Here is a 20,378-nt window from a genome sequence, read left to right as displayed (position 1 = left end):
TTACATAAAAAATGATATATGGTTAATTAATATATAATATAATAATATATATAAAATAATTCAATACTTTATTATTATTATTAAATTGATCTCAACAAGTTGGTTCAAAGTTAGTGAGGCGGTTAACAGTGACCCCAGGGAGCCTCTGACTGCCGGACCAATAGCCTCTACTGTCCTCCTGTGTCGCCCCTGGCCAGCCACACTGTGTCTCTTGTGTACGGTAACTAATGTCCTTAGTCTTTCATCATTCTCTACTGCTTCAATATAACATATGGGCTCCAGATGAAGTCAAATAATGGTCGTACAAGAGTAATTCGGACTGTTAATCACTTCTCAACTAGTATTTGGTGTCGGCCCAGTCTCATTTAATCCCATATGTTCTGTTATGTCATTTACTGTACTCATATAACTGTTTATCTACTTAATTCCATATATTCCTTTGTTATTAATAAATCTGGGCCAAATTACAAGAGCTCTATCCCACCCTATTGTTTTAACCGATATTATTGCTGATATATTTATAGCTAAATTGAGTAAGTTATATAATTTGGATAGGTCTAAATTAATTCAATAACATTATATTGAATTAAATATTTAAACATTATTTTAGACACCATCATTGGTCGACTGTCAACGCTACATGATAGCTGACACAAGAGCTTGTCGCATCTTAATCAAGAATTTTTCCACGAATCCGTAAGTTATCCATAAAATAAAGTAATTTTGAAGCTCTTTAATGTATATAGTAACAGTATAAGTGATTGTTGTCTTTAATAAAGGTATATTAAGAGAATAAATAAGATATAAAATGAACTTCCTCTTACCTCATGGATACGAAATTCAAATTTTATAATTTTTTTTACATTTACTGCAATAATTTATAAATATAGTTAATTGGAGTCATTTACAGGTTGTCTCATATTTATGGTATTATTGCGTTTACACACCGTTCATTCCTACAACTAATCTATTTATCATATTCGAATAAGACGTTTAATTATAAGATCATTTTCATCTATTATATTACCGGCACAAATGTATAACTGATAGCAAATCCCAAATTATCTCGACCCATTAATCTCCCGGCATGTTCGTCGACCAGCCCCCCCACATGGCGTCTCCTTCATAAATGATACTACGCATGCGTGCCAGTACACCTCAATCGACCAATCAAGAGCGTTTTTGTCTTTTGGACCAATTAACATGGTTTTGGGTTCAAGTCGCAGTATATTTGGACCAATCAAATTCGAGCATTACTTTGAGTCGTATGCAGAGTTGCCAACTTAGCGACTTTGTAGCTAGATCTAGAGCTTTTTGTTTTTTCTAGCGACATTTTAGAGCGATTTGCGACTAGAGATATCCACGCCAAGGTCGCTGGCTGGCGCGGAGGAGGTGTTGCTTGCTGGTGGCACTGTAGAAAGAGGCTGGTCACAGTGGTGTCAGGCCTTATAAGGCGGGGGTAGGCAGTTGACCCCCGCTCCGTGGGCGGCGCTGGAGCGTAGGCTGGGGAATAAGAGGTTCGGGGCTTGTAGGGGAGGCGTCCGACTAATTACCCAAATGTAGTCGCAATGAAGTCAAATAATGGTCCTACATGAATAAATCGGACTGCCAATCACTTCTCGACTAGTATTTGGTGTCACAAAGTCAAAAAAATTGGAAAACTTACTTTAATCTGAGTTAATAGATCGAGTGGATGTACCTAACCTAACACAACACAACTCAGATTAAATTAAGTTTACCAATTTTTTTTTACTTTATGACACCAAATAATAATCGAGAAGTGATTCACAGCCCGATTTACGCTTGTAAGACCATCATTTGACTTCATTGCAGCTACATTTGGGTAATTCCTCGCCCCCTCGGTACATGCACGCGATCTATTAATTCAGATTAAAGTAAGTTTTCCAATTTTTTGTGACTGTGACATCAAATACTAGTCGAGAAGTGATTGGCAGTCCGATTTATTCATATAGGACCATTATTTGACTTTATTGCGACTACATTTGGGTAATTAGTCGGACCGTAGGGGAGGAATCACTACAGTATGAAATAGGTGATTCCATCGTATGGTGAGAGTAATAAGTTAGGTTTGATTTTTGTTTTTCTAGTGTTTTTTGGTGTATTTTGCCATGATTTTTTTTTCGGATAACGTCCAACGAAAAAAATTAAATAAGTTAAAATAGATTCGTTACATTACTGTTAGATTAAGTTAAACTAATTATTTTACTGTTAGGTTAAGTTAAATTAGCATTTGGTTGTTTAATCATCAGGTGAACAAATCTAAATTATTCCTAATATTAAGATAAGTAATCCATTTAATCTAACCTTTACGAATTATTTCTCACCCGACAGCTTATTTCGTCCGGACGTAACCATGGGGATGACTCGGCCAATTCACACCAATACCCCAGTCAAGGGTAGTGGTGGTCGAAGGGAAGTCAAGGCTGTTGGACGAGGGGCGTTGGTCGTTGTGGAAGGCTGCGACCGAACGGGCAAGACGACACAGGCCAAGATGCTCGTCGAGTCTCTGAACAACATTGGAAAACCGACGGTCTTTATGCGGTTCCCAGGTGAGGTACTATGGGGGTCACCTGAAAAAATATCCACCCTAGATGTAATGGACTTTCATCTCTATATACGTACAGTAAAACCTCGATTAACCGACTTTCGGATTTTTTTTTTTTTTTTTTAAATAAATAATTGGGCACTCCCCTACATCCTTGTGTAAGGTGAAGCGCAGAAGCATTTACAGCGCCCAACAGGGAAGCATGCTAATTTCATGCTTGCCTTTGTCTCATGAGTTAAGGGAGTAGAAGCCTGAAGAGTCAATGTCCTCAAGTTATTGGAAGCTCCAACAACTTGTCCTTGAATACGAATTCGCAACTTTCGACTTACACCAGGTACCTACTTTACTGCTAGGTGAACAGGGACTAATGGGGGCTAGGAAGTATGTCCAAACAACTTCCACCGGCCCGGGAATCGAACCCGTGACATCTCGCATGCGAAGACAAGAGCGGTACCCCCCTCCCCTCTCTTTTTTTTTTTTTTTTTTACACGGGTATTAGCCCACCCGTGCACAGGTCACTGACCCACATCGGGGCCTGGGGGGCGATAATGTAATAATGATAATGATGATAAAGAACCATAAAGAAATGCAAAAAATGAAAAAAAAATATCGAGTGAGAAACTATGTACCTGTATGTATGTTGTGTTGTCAATAGTAAGAGAAACAATTGAGACCCTGCAATTGTGTGTAAATGAGGCAGAAAGTCAGATCAGCAACCTGGGACTTGGTCACAATTTTTGTGATATGTCCTTTGACTTTTTCATTTTTTATTCACGGTTCCTGTGCTGGTTCATATTTATTTACTAAAGTGGTTAATGTTTTAAAGCAAATTCTATTGAAATATGAATGGCAAATGAACAATAATGAATAGAGGGACTTAAATGAGATAGGTTACGAAAAGGTACTTTGAAAATGTATGTTTTATTTCCGTAGACTTTATGTACTATTAGCCGACCTTTTGGATTATCTGTCGGCCCCTTCCCCCTATATGTGGTCGGTTAATCGAGGTTTTACTGTAGTTCGTTACATAGGGGTTTTATGTCTGACGGACCCTGTAATGGACTCCTCTCTATTGTGTGTTACATGGGGGTTAGGTTGAATCCGTCGGTTAATCCCCCAATTAACCGGGTTGTTCACATAAATTTAATATTGGGGTTTTAGTAACGAGGCCCTATGAAGTATCCTTTGTTTATTATTAAAGGATTATGTCTATAATTCCCGAGTGTAGATCAACCGTAAGTTCCACCGGTCCGACTAATTACCGAAATGTAGCCGCAATGAAGTCAATTGATGGTCGTACAAGCGTAAATCGGGCTGTGAATCACTTCTCGATTGTTATTTGGTGTCAAAATCACAAAAAATTGGTAAACTTAATTTAATCTGAGTTGTTAGGTTAGGTACATGCACTCGATCTATTAACTCAGATTAAATTAAGTTTACCAATTTTTTGTGACTTTGACACCAAATACTAGTCAAGAAGTGATTGGCAGTCCGATTTATTCATGTAGGACCATTATTTGACTTCATTGCGGCTGCATTTGGGTAAGTAGTCGAACCCTAAGTTCCACTATTTATGAGTGAACGAGAAAGAGGACGGCGTTTATGTAAATATAAACGTAGATCACGTCCGGTCGGTACCAGTCGATGTGAGTGACCGAGCAAGGAGCGTCGCCCCTAGTGCACGCTTACAAAGATGCTGACATATGGGCTTGTCCCTCTTGGGAAAGCTACCGTTCACGTGTACAACACACGTCTTACTCATAGACAGTGGAAAGTTACAGGGGTGAATCTGAATATAATATCAGATGTATTGATCCATTTATATAACATGTTCTGTTGACGAGACAGGGGTCCATTACAAGGCTAAGTCAGTCCATGTTAATTTGAATAGGTTAGGTTAGGGTATTATTGCATTTACACACCGTTCATTCCTACCACTAATCTATTATCATATTCTAATAAGACGTCTAATTATAAGATAATTTTCATCTACTGTATTACATTACCGGTGGTAATGTATAATAACGGAGACAGCTCTTCCCCAAAAATTCTATTTTCTTCCATTAATTCCCGCCATTATCGTCTGGCTCTCACCCAACACTGCTGTCTCTCGCGTCTCCTTCATAAATCATGACGCTCATGTGTACCCATACACGTCACACGGCCAATCAAAAGCGTTTTTGCTAATTCAGAGTATATTTGGCCCAATCAAATTCGAGTTTTATTTTGGGTCTCATATATTGAAATTCAAGTTCAGTTCCGACCATGGAAGTCTGCGGTGGATGTCACTTAAAGTATATGGAGCTGATTGCAAGATTTTTGGGGAAAAAACGTAGAAACTATAGCATTTTTTCAATCACATGGTGTTCTTCCAACCTCAGTAAAGTGTATTAAGAGCAAGACTGAATGCAAATATTGCAAAGACCAACATATGTGACGTGTAAGAATCCCAGAATCCAACGACGAACAAGAACCAGGCCAATAAGGTAAGGAATAGGTGATTCCATCTTATGGTGAGCGTCAGTTAAGTTAGGTTAGGTTTTTGTTTTTTTGTGTGTGTAGTTTTTAGGCTCTTAGCCACTTTTTTTCGGAAAACGTCAAACGAAAATAATCGCTAAAAAACCCGCTAATATCCGCCTTAAATGAAGGTCATATTCGGACTCGACACAAATACACTAGAAAAATATATTTTTTACTTGCTAAAAGTGAACGGTGTGACAATGCAAATTTACCCAGGTTAGTTTAGCTTAAGTTAAGTCAGCTCGGGTTAAGTCGGGTCCAACGAATTACCCAAAAGTAGCCAAAAGTATATTAAATGAGGGTAAAATCTTGAATATCTGTTATACATACGAAAAACATGTCTAATAATATTTTAGTGTAATTTTGATAAAAATAATTTGTAAGATGAAATAATAAACGGCGAAAAACTTTCAGTATTGGCGAACGCTAAATTCCAAAGAGTCGGTGAACAAGGGCGATACTCAGATCCATGGTGATGCACTTCACCAAGTTCCGTATAAGGTCGGAGTGCCGAGTTTTGACGAAGGAAGATATTCTGCTTTGTTTATATTAAACTCAGATATGTACTACACTTACTGTATATAATCGTCTACCCCCCCCCCACCCATGCGCTATGCGTTTATAGGTCGACCCTGATTTTTTGACCAAGAAATCGTTAATTTACGATATTCATTGTTTATAGGTCGACCCACATTTTTTAGAGTAATGGAACAACAAAACCTTCAGTAAAAATGCTCTACGTCCTATAAACTGAGGCTCGCTGTGCCTGAAACACGAGTGCCGAAGGCAAATTGTTTACCATTTATTATTACGACACTTTACACTGAAACGCGGGTAGTTTCAACAAATATATTGCTTATTTCCATTCAAAATAGTGTATGTTTCCATTAAAGTATTTTTTCAAGTCTATTTGGAGGGAATATTATTGTAATACAACAGTTTTTTAACTGAAAACCATTCGAAAAGCGATTGCAGTAACATCTTTTGAACGAAAGAAAGCGAAAGTCATTGTTTTCGTCACGATTTTATCCCACTTTCCACTGTAATACGTACGCCATTTCAGCAAAAATATTACATTCCGTGAATGTATTATATCAAGCACAGTATGAATAGAATATCATTGTAATATAACAGTATTTTAACCGAAAACTTAAAAAAATGAGTAACATCTCAAGAACATCGGAAGCTTAGGTAAAGTCTTGTTTTCGTCATGTATTTTATTCTATTTTACATTGAAATACATCACGCTTCAGCAAAACTACTATTTCTGAGAATATATTCATTCAGGCGCGGTTTAGGTAAAATATTCATGTGGTGTAACAGTTTTTTAATTGAAAACGATATGAAAAACATGTACCCTCTAGCCCTGTTCAAGGAGAGGACTGGGAGGAGCTGTTTGGTGCTGATGACAAGGAAAATGATTTTGATGGATTTTAATGAAAATATTCAGAAATATGGTATCGTAGTATTTATTCAAGTGAATTAGGATAGAATATTATTGTAATACAACAGTTTTTTAACTGAAAACCATCTAAAAAAGCGATTACGGTAAAATCTTATGAACAACGAAAGAAAGCGAAAGTCGTTGTTTTCGTCATGATTTTATCCCACTTTCCACTGTAATTTACTTTTTACTTTTATCCTCTTCGCCACTGATCGGTTTGTTAGCCGCCCGGGCGATCGGTCACGTCTCTGTCACTCACTGTTGGCAAATACTGGGCATGCACCGGCTCCTGAATGTACCTGAACCCGCTTCAGCGTTAGTCAAGTCTTCTCTTGAAAGAGCTCACACTCGGTGCCGTCACAACACTCTGGTAGATTGTTCCAAGAGTTTACAGCTCACACTCGGTGCCGTCACAACACTCTGGTAGATTGTTCCAAGAGTTTACAACCCTCACTCCGAAAAAGTTTGCCTTCACAGTTTTCTGGACTTGTGGTTTCTTCAATCTTGAGCTGTGACCCCTTGTGGGGCGAGCGTCCGCCAGCTCCAAGTAAGGACACTCAACTGAGTAGTGCCCCCTGAGATGCTTATACACCTCAACTAGGTCGCCCCCTTGCCCGTCTGTAGTATAAGCTAGGCAAGTTCAGGCGCTCCAATCTCTCAGGGTAGCTGAGGTGCCGAAGTGCAGGCACCAGTTTGGTGGCCCTCCTTTGAACATTTTCAACCAACTGACAGTCCCTAGCATATCTCGGGGACCAGACGGGGTGACAGTACTCCAGATGGGGAAGCACTTCACTCCTGAAGATCGTTACGAGGGACGGCCGTCTAGATATGTGAACGACCTTCTTATAAGACCCAATAATTTATTTGCCTGATTTACCTTCTTCTCACAATGGCCCGAGAACTTCAGCTCATTGTCAACATACACACCTAGGTCCTTCTCACACACAGTCTCAACTAGTGTGTGAGAAGGACCTAGGTGTGTATGTTGACAGGGAGCTGAAGTTCTCGGGCCATTGTGAGAAGAAGGTAAATACGTACGTCATTTCAGCAAAAATTTTACATTTCCATATTTATTTCTGAAAATATATTCATTCAGTCACAGTTAAGGTAAAATATACTTGTGATGTAATATTTTAATGAAAATACCCGGTATTTAGAAATACAGTATCGTAGTTTTCTTTTGTTTCAAATTTAATAAACAAAGATTGATGTTTCAAATGTAATGAACAAAAATTTATCTATATAAACAAAGTTATAAAAAATGAATACATTGTTTTACCTGGTCTTGTGCTACCATACCATACATTTGGCTTGCTACGATGACACAAGAGATCTGCCCTGGCAACTGTACCGACTCACAGCCGGTGGTGCGTCGTTTCCATTGTTTACTGGTAGTTACTGGTAAATATTTTTCAACCTAACGAAACTTACCGGTTTAGAGGTTGACCCCCAATTTTTTGCCGAAAAATGGGGTCGACCCCCAATTTTTTGCCATAAAATTTGGTCTTAAAAACTTAACTACACACAGGTGTATGCGGTAAATAGGGGGGAGGGGGGCAGCAAAAATATGAGGATTCTTAACATTCGTGGGTATCTGTGTTACCTAACCCCCGCGTATGTTAAGGGCCGACTGTATGTACACTCTAGGCGCAGCTGTCTTTATGTTTAGTAATATATCCTCTGGTGTTTTGGTAGTTGACATTTGACTATTGTGATTTGTTTTACTTGATATTGATCCAGTGTGATCTTGTTTGACATTCAGTTCCTACTTAGCCACTTTCAAATACTGCTCCTCCCTGACTTTCGACAGGGTTAGGCACCCAAATCCAGGTCTTAAGTCGGGGAGGAGCTGTATATTATTATTGTTCACGTCATTCTATGTTTTGTACTGTGGTAGAAGGAACGAGTTAATGTATTTTTTATTGACTTGTTTGGGTTTTGAGTTTAGTTGAGAGAAGGTTGGATTAAGAATATAACAATAAATACTGATATATTTGAAAGACTCGCGTGATCTACCTTAAGGTCGGAACACCTCCTAACCCTTGACTTTACAGATAGGGACACACCTATCGGGGGGATCATCGACAGGTACCTCTCTTGCCAGCAGGAAATGAACGACCGCTCTATTCATCTGCTTTTCTCGGCCAATAGGTGAGTTGTGGGGTGTGTGGGTTAAGACTAGTGTACAGTATTGTGGCGGAGATAGCCAAAAATAGGTGAGTGGCAGTCGGCCCAAAGTCTCTCTCATTTAATCCCATAGGTTCTGTTATTATATTAACTCATTTCGCTTCTTACACGGACCTCTGGGTTTAATTAACAGCGTAAAACCAGACTATACTGTATATATACACCAAAGGTACAGTATATACAGTATATTGTACATATATATAAACAATGTATATACCTCATAATCGACCAATCACAGTTACCCGAGGCAAAAGTAAACTTTGCTCATGGGGTCGTGTCTATAAAATCTCCGGGAATTATTATTTTATTTATTTATTTATTTTTTTTTTCAGGTGGGAATCGTTGGCTAAAATAATGTCGAACATCAAGGAAGGAGTAAACGTCGTCATCGATCGTTACGCTTTCTCTGGGGTCGCCTTTTCTGCAGCTAAGGAGGTTAGGTTCAATGAGGAGTGGGGTGTGCTTGGGTTTGGTTAGGTTGTGTTAGTTTAGGTTGAATTAGAGTATACAGTAGTTAGGGTGTATTGTACATTATAAGTGTATTCTCATGTAACTCTTCTACAGTACTAAGAATGACCCCAAAGCACATGTAGTCAGACACAGGTCTAATGGTGGCTGACATTTGGTTAATTTTTCTTGTTGTTTCCAAGGTGTAGTCACTAAGTTATATATTACTTGTCATTAAAACTCGTTTATTCTTTTCTTAATTTACAGTTTATAATTTGTTTTCCTGACATATTGTAATTTTGGTTGAATTTTCTGTAGCCATATTGCACCACTTTACCTTATTTCTCTTTTATTCTACGTGTTTCTGTTCGGGTCTTGGGTCTTTGTAGATCATCCTGTAGCGTGGCAATATCTCCGTCTTTTTTGTAGACTGTGTCGTCGGCAAACATTCTATAAACTGATCAGACGGCAGGTCAATGCGGTACTAATTTACGTTAATAGTTAATATTATTCTCGGATCAGGTCAAGTTATGTTAGGTTAATATTATGCTCGGATCAGGTTAAGTTATGTTAGGTTAATAATATTCTCGGATCAGGTTAAGTTATGTCAGGTTAATAATATTCTCGGATCAGGTTAAGTTATGTTAGGTTAATAATATTCTCGGATCAGGTCAAGTTATGTTAGGTTAATATTATGCTCGGATCAGGTTAAGTTATGTTAGGTTAATAATATTCTCGGATCAGGTTAAGTTATGTCAGGTTAATAATATTTTCGGGTCAGGTTAAGTTATGTTAGGTTAATATTATTCTCTGATCAGGTTAAGTTATGTTAGGTTAATATTATTCTCGGATCAGGTTAAGTTATGTTAGGTTAATATTCTCTGATCAGGTTAAGTTATGTGAGGTTAATATTATTCTCGGATCAGGTTAAGTTATGTGAGGTTGTTTATTTTCATGTTAGGTTGAGGTGCTTAATCACCGGAAGCAACTTATAAACTCTTGACTGAAAAATAACAAAATTCCCGGGAGCGTAACATTTGTCTCTCCTCAGGGCATGACGTTAGACTGGTGCAAGAAATGCGACGTTGGTCTACCAAAACCCGACCTGGTGCTGCTCTTCGACCTGACCCCAGAGGAGGTACGGAAGAGGGGTCAGTGGGGCGAGGAACGATATGAGAAGGAAAGCGTTCAGAGGATTGTCCGCGAGAACTACAACAAGCTGATGGATAGTTCGTGGAAGGTAAATATATACGAGTTGTGTGCCTGAAGGGTGATCCATATTGTCAGGTGATCCATGGGCCCTAATTGTCAGGTGATCCATGGGCCCATTGTCAGGTGATCCATCCATGGGGCCCATTTGTCAGGTGATCCATGGGCCCTAATTGTCAGGTGATCCATGGGCCCTAATTGTCAGGTGATCCATGGGGCCTAATTGTCAGGCGATCCATGGGGCCTAATTGTCAGGTGATCCAACTTTAAATGCAGCTCCACTGTTCTTGTTCATTTTTATAAATTTTCAAAGGTATAAAAACATAATTATCTTCAATTTCTTCATTAAAAAAATATTTGTCTTCAATTTTTTTAATAATACTTAAGTCATCAATTCATTAGAAACAAAATTTACCATCAATTGTCTTTGTTACGAAACAAACTGAGTTCTTCAGTTCTGTTTTTGTCTCCAGGTCATCGACGCCAACAAGACGATTGATGATTTACAAGAGGAAGTGAAGGCTGAAGTCATCAAGACAATAGACATCGCTAAGGATGAGAAGCTGAAGACGCTGTGGACTGAGTGAAGACGTCTACTGATTGTGACAATATCCTAATGTCTCTCACACTCCCTTTTCTTAAGAATTTTTTACATGTGTGTCTGTGTGACCTATAAGACTCGCCTCGTACAGCCCTTAAACTAAATACCGTCGGAATTCCCGTTGCCACGTCTTGAAACGCTGGCCGAAATACTTTTAACATGAGCCCCATCGTTGTAAGTTGGTACTCCTGCTGGCCATAACAACGGCTAGAGATGGGCGGGTGGTCTTTCATGTGGGGCATAGTAGTTAATATACCAGGTAATACGTTAAGGTATATTAATGTAATGTATAGATTAAATTGAAGTGTTTGAGAACATAATAGCTGAGATTAACTACAAGCATAATACGTCTGATTTATGAAGAGTGGCTGTACTAGTCTAGTTAACAGCTACGGTAATTTTGGGTCTACGTGTGATCTACCACGTTAATGATGTGTGAATTGTATTGCTTTATCGTTGAGATAATGTTTGTAATCACGGGAGTTGTGGTGCTTGGTTAGGTTAGGTTAGGTTAGTACTGTATACCACTCCCACCTCTACCATTCACTTCTGGGGCTTACAAAAAGTTGAACATATTATGACAAGAGAATAATTCATTTTACTGTACAGTGCTACACTAAAAGAACAGATAATGTAATGTAGAAGCTAAATTTTTATACATTACAAGAATTACTTTAATCTTTCCACTATTAATCATCAAACTTGTTTCTTTAAAGTAGTGATCTCACTGTACCTGTATGGCGGGATATTTTCACACCCTATTGTTGTAGTGTGTCCCTAAGACGACCCAACGCTCCAGTAATATTTGTATCCCAATCTTAGTCTCATTATAGCAGTGTCAACAGATGGTAGGTTAGTCTCATAAGTTATACAAATAGTGCTGAAAACTCTCACTTCATATGGCAATCACTTCACTTACTTTTTCCATTCCTCTCTTTTTCTTTTCATTCCCTCTTTATCGTTCTAATACTCACACTGCTAACAATATATATATATATATCCAAGGAACGACGACGACCCGAAAGTGCCCGATGTTTGGAATAATACGTTTACGAAAATTTTCTTTTAGGGACTGCCATGATCTGTGAGGACATATCTGAAATTAAGATTAATATTTTGTCACTTTAAATTCATATACTCTTGTGGCACCAATCCGAGTGTCAGATAACTCCCTAATTATGTTTATATATACAGTGGGGTATGCTATAACGAACGGATCCTACTACGAATATTCCTATAACGAACGGTTTTACCTATAAGATTGAGAATGCTATAACGAACGCAGATGAATACGGGACTATTTCGTCTGGCGCATGAATATTGTTTTACCGCTGCTCACAACAAGAGCGTCAGGCGCCATATTGGTTCATTGTGTGGTCAGTGCACCACTGAACTTGTTGAAATTTCGTCTTTTGATGTGGAAATTCTTGTCATTTTTATAACTATTTTGTTTTACAAGTATACAATTGTAACAATGAGTCGTCAAAAGCGAGTGAGAAAGCTAATAACCCTTGAAACTAAGAAATAAATTATAAATAAACAGACAAAGTGCCTGTAAGACAGTCACCAAAGAGGGCTAGGAAGGGTGACTCCTCTTCTCCATAATTCTCTCCTCCCCCCTCCTCCTCTGCCTCCTGTCCTGCATGCTGAACAACACTAAGGTAAGATAAAGTACCGTATTTTTTTACAATTTCCACAAATTTTTCAGTGTTTAATTTGTTGTATTTGGGGACCTGGAATGTATTAATGCTATAACGAATGAGGTTCTAGAACCAATTAGATTCGTTATAGCATACCCCACTGTACATCTTTCCTGCAGCTTTTTGGGCCGATTTGTCAGCCATTCATTTAAAAGAATCCCCACATGTGATTGATTGATTTATTGATATGTTTATTGAGATACCCAAAATATATATACAGTACAGGTAGTTGTGCTATAACGCGATAATTGTGTTCTTGTAAAATATCGTGTTATAGAAAATCGCGTAATAGAAATAACAGGACTTATGGAGAAAATAGGGTTAAGTGCAGATTACTCGAAATCGAAAAAATTTAGTAGTTAGCCTAACACAAAGGATAGCACAGTCTAAATAAATGTTACATTCATATCTAATAATGAAATCATACAGTAAATGTAACACTTTACCTTGAAAATATATGAATGTAACTTGATGGGGGAGAAGGGTGATTTTGAGGTTGATAACATCGAGCTTCTTTTCAAGTGTTATATCCTTTCTTTTACGATCATCACCGGGAATTCTATCACCAGAACACTTCTTGGAGATATTCTTCTTTACCATATTCACAATTAATACCACAAAATTGGAGAAATAGTAAGCAAAAATCGCGTTATAGCAAACAAGCGTTCGCGTTATGCAAATATCGTTCCTAATTCATAAATCGCGTTAGAGCAAATTCGCGTTATCAAAACACGCGTTATAGCAGAACTCACTGTATATCTCTCAAAGGGATGAAGTGACATAAATCATCCCAGTCCAGGAGTGTCCCTGTCAACTCACATAACACAGATATATCTCATATAATCAATTATAGTACATAGTTATAGTCTAGATGCAAAGTTTATATATTTCTTTAATACACCTTCTTTCATTTGCAATTGAACAATTGACCACTTGCCTTTAACAATCAAGATTTTGGAAAGACAAATTTCTATTTGCTTTCAACTATTTTCCGAATCCATTCAACAATCAGTTATTTTGATTTGACAATTTACAAAACCTTTCAACAGCCACATATCTCCGATTGCTTTCAACAGTCAACCAAACTTTTCAACAATGCAACTGAAACAATCATCATTGAAAAGAATTTATTCAACAATCTTTAAAATCAGTAACAGCCATGAATATTTAATTTTTGAGTATACTTACACACACATCAACAACACAATGAATTCTGGTATAAACTTATGTAATTATGTAATGTCTTTAGTCTTTAGTATGTAGTAGCTACATAAAACATACGATTGCTTAAAAAGAAACAAAGAAAAAAGGGCCTTATACTAATAGCTAAATACATTGGTGTCATGATACTCCCACGAAGCAATTCACAGTAAAGGCCTCGTACACCTTGGTGGGTTGTTTCTGCCTGGCTGTAAGGTAGGGATGGAGGTAGGTGAGGGTGGGAGGGGTAGTGGGATTGGGGAGAGGAGTGTCATATCAGCATCCTGTTGACTTGCCTTCCTCCTCTGCCTCACGAATAGTAACCTGTCAGGTAAAAAAGAACCCATGAGTGTATAGAAGGTTTCTGTTGTGAATTGTTTCAAGTGGAACAAACGGTAAGGCAGTAGGTTATACTCTATTACTGTAGACCTACTGTATATCAATTGAAGATGTCTCGGCGCTCAATACATTGAACCAAGTAGGTGTTGACATGGTTATAGTTCTGCGACACAACATGTTCCGTGACACTAGGCAGTGCAAATTCCACGCCAACTTGCAAAATGTTCTCCCTCAGTGCATTGAGAGTCACTCTTTCTTGCCTGGCGTGGGCCGCGTTGCACCGTGGAGCTTCACGGTGGAGGTACTGCTTCAGGTATGATTTAAACACAGAGAAACAGTTTTCTATGGGGTTCAAGCAAGGAGAGTATGGAGGGAGAAATTTAAAATTCAGCTCGGGATAGACTGCTGCGATACCGTTGTGAATTGGAGCGTTGTCTAGAACAAGTATGGATCTTGCGTCTCCGATTATTGCTGCAAGTGATGCGATGAAATCACTGAATACTTCCTTCGTCGCTGAACCATAGTGAATTTCGTGATAGAGTATTCCACAGTGTTCAGCTATCGCAGCAATCACTGTCGTGTTTCTGCCAAACCGTCCACCAACGGCGCGATGCACACGCTCCCCGCGTCTTGCCCTGCCGTACGTCCTCTTGGTCCACAGATTGAACCCTGGAAATGAAACATCAGTGTATGTAGTCATACTGTAATGTAATTAAACATTAACACAAGGAAAGTTGTACGATGCATCAAACTGAGATCAATATTAAGTACTCACTCGTTACATACAGTTTACTTAAGTAATTATGTAGTACATACTACAGATAGTTGATAAGTGGTTACATAATTACATACCTGTCTCATCAATGTATACTAGTTGCTGCTGTAGACCCGTCGCCAGCGTGTCTCGCCTCCTTTACTGCGGGAGAATTTCTTTCTGCTGGGGAGTCACGGGACATTTTCAGTGATATCAGCTCCCCCTCCAAATAACGCAAAAGCGTTACCTCACTGAAATGTGGTTTTGTAGGAAATATATCCATGACCTCCTCCTTTATCTCTCAAGGTCATCATAGGGTTTGCTTCAAGCAGCATCACTATTAGATCCAGAGTTTCATTGTCGATGATCTTGTGTCTGCCTCCTGCGTGAGCCTCTTCAACCCTGTTGAACTCCAAGGGCTGCTGCAACTACGAGGAAATCTTGTTCGGCTCTGTAGGCCTCGATAATGCGATCACGATCTGTAGCACTTGTTATTCGGTGCCTCCGTGGCATGCTGGAGGGGCTCGGGGACGAACTGTATACGGGAGAAGCTGCACACTCGTAATGAAAATACTGAGTGTGTAGCACACCATCTCGACTCTGTGATTCGTTACTTGCTTCAAAAGTTCGAATTAGATCAACTAGTCTTTCGATCTACGAAAAACACCAAAACATAAACTTTTTGCATAGTTATGGTGTTTTAAAGATTGTTACTTAGTTTTGAAAAATGTTGAAAGTATTAGTGAATTGTCAATGAAGAATGAGACGATTGTTGAAAGCAAGTAAACATTGTCACGTGTTGAACGACTGTTGAAAAGTTTTGGATGATTGTTGAACGGAAAGTAAAGATTGTTATTAATCAAGTGTAAGAATGTTGATTCCATTCGATGATGTTGAAACCAAAGTAACATTGTTCAATTGCAATTAAAAAAAGGTTTATTTCATCTATTTTTCTATTTTTAAACATCCATTTTATTTGCTTGGGGACATTATTCATCAAGGCATTTGTATATACATTAAGAAGTGGGTATTCCAGTGTATAATATGGCAGGGTATGGGATCTGGAAGAGCTTCAGACCCCCACCATCAAAATACCTCCTTCAGGGGAGTAATGAAGGACTTATACAGCAGTAGTACCAGTAGCCTGTTGAGCTTTAAGTTCTTGATAACACTGCAAATGTCTCTAGAAGGGATCTTGTACCTGTCAAACACTCCATGTCGTATGCCATCAGCACGAAATCCATCATCACTCACTTCACCATCACGTTCCATATCGTGTAAGAGGCCAATGTCTGTGATCTGGCCTGACCTTCGTACTTTGTGGTGGGAAAGTTTGTACTCTTGGATGCGATTCTTTTTAAACTTTTTGTTTTGTAATCCAGACTTCTGACTGGGCTTTGGAGTCTTTTATTCCTGGATGACCCATCTTTCTGCATTAAATATGAGATGATTGAGTTCCTAGCACGGAACAGTCGAGAAGTACCACGAAAACTCAAACTACCCACAGCTATGAGGAAACTTTAGTCACACTAGTTGTCCCTGCTCCACAAAGTTTTTTATATGCTTTCTCTGCATTTACTTCAATGATGTCCTCGGTGACTGCATGTCCATGTACTTTCTTGGACCATTGCCTTCACTCTCCATAATATAATTTTTTTGCATAATACCTGAATATGTACCGACACCTCAGTCCTCTTGGAGTATATAGCGTTAGGTTAGGTTTGAACTAGCTTGATGTTCGGAAGTATTTCCGCACTCTACCTGGCGAGATGTTCCCAGCTCCTGAGGTTAAGGTGGACCCTCTCTCCCCCGAGGACTTTTCAAAACACATTAAGTCTCGGTAATTTCCATGAAGGTCACCTAGAATATAACATGGCTAAGCCAGCCTTAAAAGACCTTCTTGCTAATGCCTCTGGGTCCATCTTGAGGAGGTTTTGTTGGTGCTTTTGTTTGTACTAGCTTGAGTGACACACCTTTAACATAATCACCAAGAAATAGGTAGTTTGCAGGTGCAAGTCCTGGACCCACTCTCCAGAGGACTTCAAAACACATTAAGTCTCGGTAATTTCCATGAAGGTCACCTAGAATATAACATGGCTAAGCCAGCCTTAAAAGACCTTCTTGCTAATGCCTCTTGAGTTTAAGGTGATGGGGACATTATTCATCAGGGCATTTGTATATACATTAAGAAGTGGGTATTCCAGTGTATAATATGGCAGGGTATGGGATCTGGAAGAGCTTCAGACCCCCACCATCAGAATACCTCCTTCAGGGGAGTAATGAAGGACTTGTACAGCAGTAGTACCAGTAGCCTGTTGAGCTTTAAGTTCTTGATAACACTGCAAATGTCTCTAGAAGGGATCTTTTACCTGTCAAACACTCCATGTCGTATGCCATCAGCACGAAATCCATCATCACTCACTTCACCATCACGTTCCATATCGTGTAAGAGGCCAATGTCTGTGATCTGGCCTGACCTTCGTACTTTGTGGTGGGAAAGTTTGTACTCTTGGATGCGATTCTTTTTAAACTTTTTGTTTTGTAATCCAGACTTCTGACTGGGCTTTGGAGTCTTTTATTCCTGGATGACCCATCTTTCTGCATTAAATATGAGATGATTGAGTTCCTAGCACGGAACAGTCGAGAAGTACCACGAAAACTCAATCTACCCACAGCTATGAGGAAACTTTAGTCACACTAGTTGTCCCTGCTCCACAAAGTTTTTTTATAAGCTTTCTCTGCATTTACAAGCACAGATTGATCAATGATTCCCAGCATGGCTTCACAAGCGGACGCTCTTGCCTAACTAATCTATTAACATTCTTTTCATCAGTTTTCGAATCGGTGGACGAGGGGCACAATTATGATGTGGTATATCTCGACTTTAGCAAAGCCTTCGACAGAGTCCCCCACGAAAGACTAATTAGAAAGGTAGAAGCACATGGCATCAAAGGTGACATCCTTAAATGGATTAGGGCGTGGTTACAGGACAGGAAACAGCGAGTGAGCATTAACGGCACTAAGTCCCATTGGAGCAACGTCACAAGTGGTGTTCCCCAAGGCTCAGTACTTGGACCATTATTATTTATTATATACATAAACGACATAGATATCGGCATAGACAGCAACATAAGTAAATTTGCTGATGACACTAAAATAGGACGTGTTATTAAATCTGACGAGGACTCGGCAAAACTACAGGAAGATCTAAACAAATTTTTCGAATGGTCTGAAAAATGGCAGATGAAATTCAACGTCGACAAATGTAAAGTACTCAGTATAGGAGATGTAAACAGGGAAACCAGATACCAGATGAACAACGATGCCATAGAGAAATCCGACTGCGAGAGAGATTTAGGAGTAATGATAAGTAGGAACCTTAAACCAAGTAAACAATGTGTTTTTGCTCGTAACAAGGCTAATAAAGTACTTGGGTTCATACAAAGGAGTGTTAGTTACAAGACTAGCGAGGTCATCGTAAAACTGTATCTTGCTCTTGTGAGACCACACCTGGACTACGCAGTTCAGTTCTGGTCACCGTATTACAGAATGGATATAGAATCCTTGGAAAGAATTCAGAGGAGAATGACAAGACTAATCCCGGGCATTAGGAACCTTGAATATAGAGACAGGCTAAAGCATCTTAGTTTGCACTCCCTCGAGAGACGTAGAGCGAGGGGCGACCTGATAGAGGTGTATAAGTGGAAGGCAGGGCTAAACAAAGGGGACATTACAAAGGTACTCAAACTATCCAACCAGGAGCGAACTCGTAACAATGGTTTTAAATTAGATAAATTTAGATTTAGGCGTGAAATCGGTAAACACTGGTTTGGAAACAGAGCAGTGGATGAATGGAACAAGTTACCAAATATCATCATTAACTCGAATACGCTGAATAGCTTCAAACATAGGTTGGATGCTTATATGAGCAATAAGGGCTGGGTGTAAACGGGACTGCCCAGTATGGGCCAATAGGCGCGCTGCAGTTTCCTCCATTCTTATGTTCTTATGTCCTCGGTGACTGCATGTACTTTCTTGGACCATTGCCTTCACTCTCTCCATAATATAATTTTTTTGCATAATACCTAAATGTGTACCGACACCTCAGTCCTCTTGGAGTATATAGCGTTAGGTTAGGTTTGAACTAGCTTGATTTTCGGAAGTATTTCCGCACTCTACCTGGCGAGATGTTCCCAGCTCCTGAGGTTAAGGTGGACCCTCTCTCCAGAGGACGTTTCAAAACACATTAAGTCTCGGTAATTTCCATGAAGGTCACCTAGAATATAACATGGCTAAGCCAGCCTTAAAAGACCTTCTTGCTAATGCCTCTTGAGTTTAAGGTGATGGGGACATTATTCATCAGGGCATTTGTATATACATTAAGAAGTGGGTATTCCAGTGTATAATATGGCAGGGTATGGGATCTGGAAGAGCTTCAGACCCCCACCATCAAAATACCTCCTTCAGGGGAGTAATGAAGGACTTATACAGCAGTAGTACCAGTAGCCTGTTGAGCTTTAAGTTCTTGATAACACTGCAAATGTCTCTAGAAGGGATCTTGTACCTGTCAAACACTCCATGTCGTACGCCATCAGCACGAAATCCATCATCACTCACTTCACCATCACGTTCCATATCGTGTAAGAGGCCAATGTCTGTGATCTGGCCTGACCTTCGTACTTTGTGGTGGGAAAGTTTGTACTCTTGGATGCGATTCTTTTTAAACTTTTTGTTTTGTAATCCAGACTTCTGACTGGGCTTTGGAGTCTTTTATTCCTGGATGACCCATCTTTCTGCATTAAATATGAGATGATTGAGTTCCTAGCACGGAACAGTCGAGAAGTACCACGAAAACTCAAACTACCCACAGCTATGAGGAAACTTTAGTCACACTAGTTGTCCCTGCTCCACAAAGTTTTTTATATGCTTTCTCTGCATTTACTTCAATGATGTCCTCGGTGACTGCATGTCCATGTACTTTCTTGGACCATTGCCTTCACTCTCCATAATATAATTTTTTTGCATAATACCTGAATATGTACCGACACCTCAGTCCTCTTGGAGTATATAGCGTTAGGTTAGGTTTGAACTAGCTTGATTTTCGGAAGTATTTCCGCACTCTATTTGGCGAGATGTTCCCAGCTCCTGAGGTTAAGGTGGACCCTCTCTCCCCCGAGGACTTTTCAAAACACATTAAGTCTCGGTAATTTCCATGAAGGTCACCTAGAATATAACATGACTAAGCCAGCCTTAAAAGACCTTCTTGCTAATGCCTCTGGGTCCATCTTGAGGAGGTTTTGTTTGTGCTAGCTTGAGTGACACACCTTTAACATAATCACCAAGAAACGGGTAGTTTGCAGGTGCAAGTCCTGGACCCACTCTCCAGAGAATTGACAGTCGACAGGTGAAGG

The 20,378-nt window shown here is 39.3% G+C and overlaps 1 protein-coding gene and 1 long non-coding RNA gene across 2 annotated transcripts; one reads left to right on the top strand and one right to left on the bottom strand.

Annotated features, from left to right (window-relative positions):
• The first annotated feature begins 123 nt into the window (after window positions 1–123).
• On the top strand, window positions 124–12,272 carry LOC121864889 (thymidylate kinase-like). The gene is made up of 7 exons (XM_042364051.1): window positions 124–220; window positions 611–696; window positions 2,353–2,570; window positions 8,585–8,681; window positions 9,050–9,152; window positions 10,216–10,404; window positions 10,847–12,272. The coding sequence occupies exons 2-7, from the start codon at window positions 641–643 to the stop codon at window positions 10,958–10,960; spliced, it is 777 nt and encodes a 258-aa protein (XP_042219985.1). The 5' UTR covers window positions 124–220; window positions 611–640; the 3' UTR covers window positions 10,961–12,272.
• Window positions 12,273–16,461: 4,189 nt separating this feature from the next.
• Window positions 16,462–19,968, bottom strand: LOC121864888. The gene is made up of 3 exons (XR_006088680.1): window positions 19,280–19,968; window positions 17,085–17,653; window positions 16,462–16,485 (listed from the first exon to the last, which is right to left on the bottom strand). It is a non-coding gene; the product is annotated as an uncharacterized LOC121864888 (long non-coding RNA).
• Between the last annotated feature and the right edge of the window lie 410 nt (window positions 19,969–20,378).

Source organism: Homarus americanus, unplaced genomic scaffold (genome assembly GCF_018991925.1).
Source record: "Homarus americanus isolate GMGI-L3 unplaced genomic scaffold, GMGI_Hamer_2.0 scaffold27262, whole genome shotgun sequence".
In the NCBI taxonomy this organism is placed as follows: Eukaryota; Metazoa; Arthropoda; class Malacostraca; order Decapoda; family Nephropidae; genus Homarus; species Homarus americanus.
This window is presented reverse-complemented; position numbering and strand designations above follow the sequence as displayed.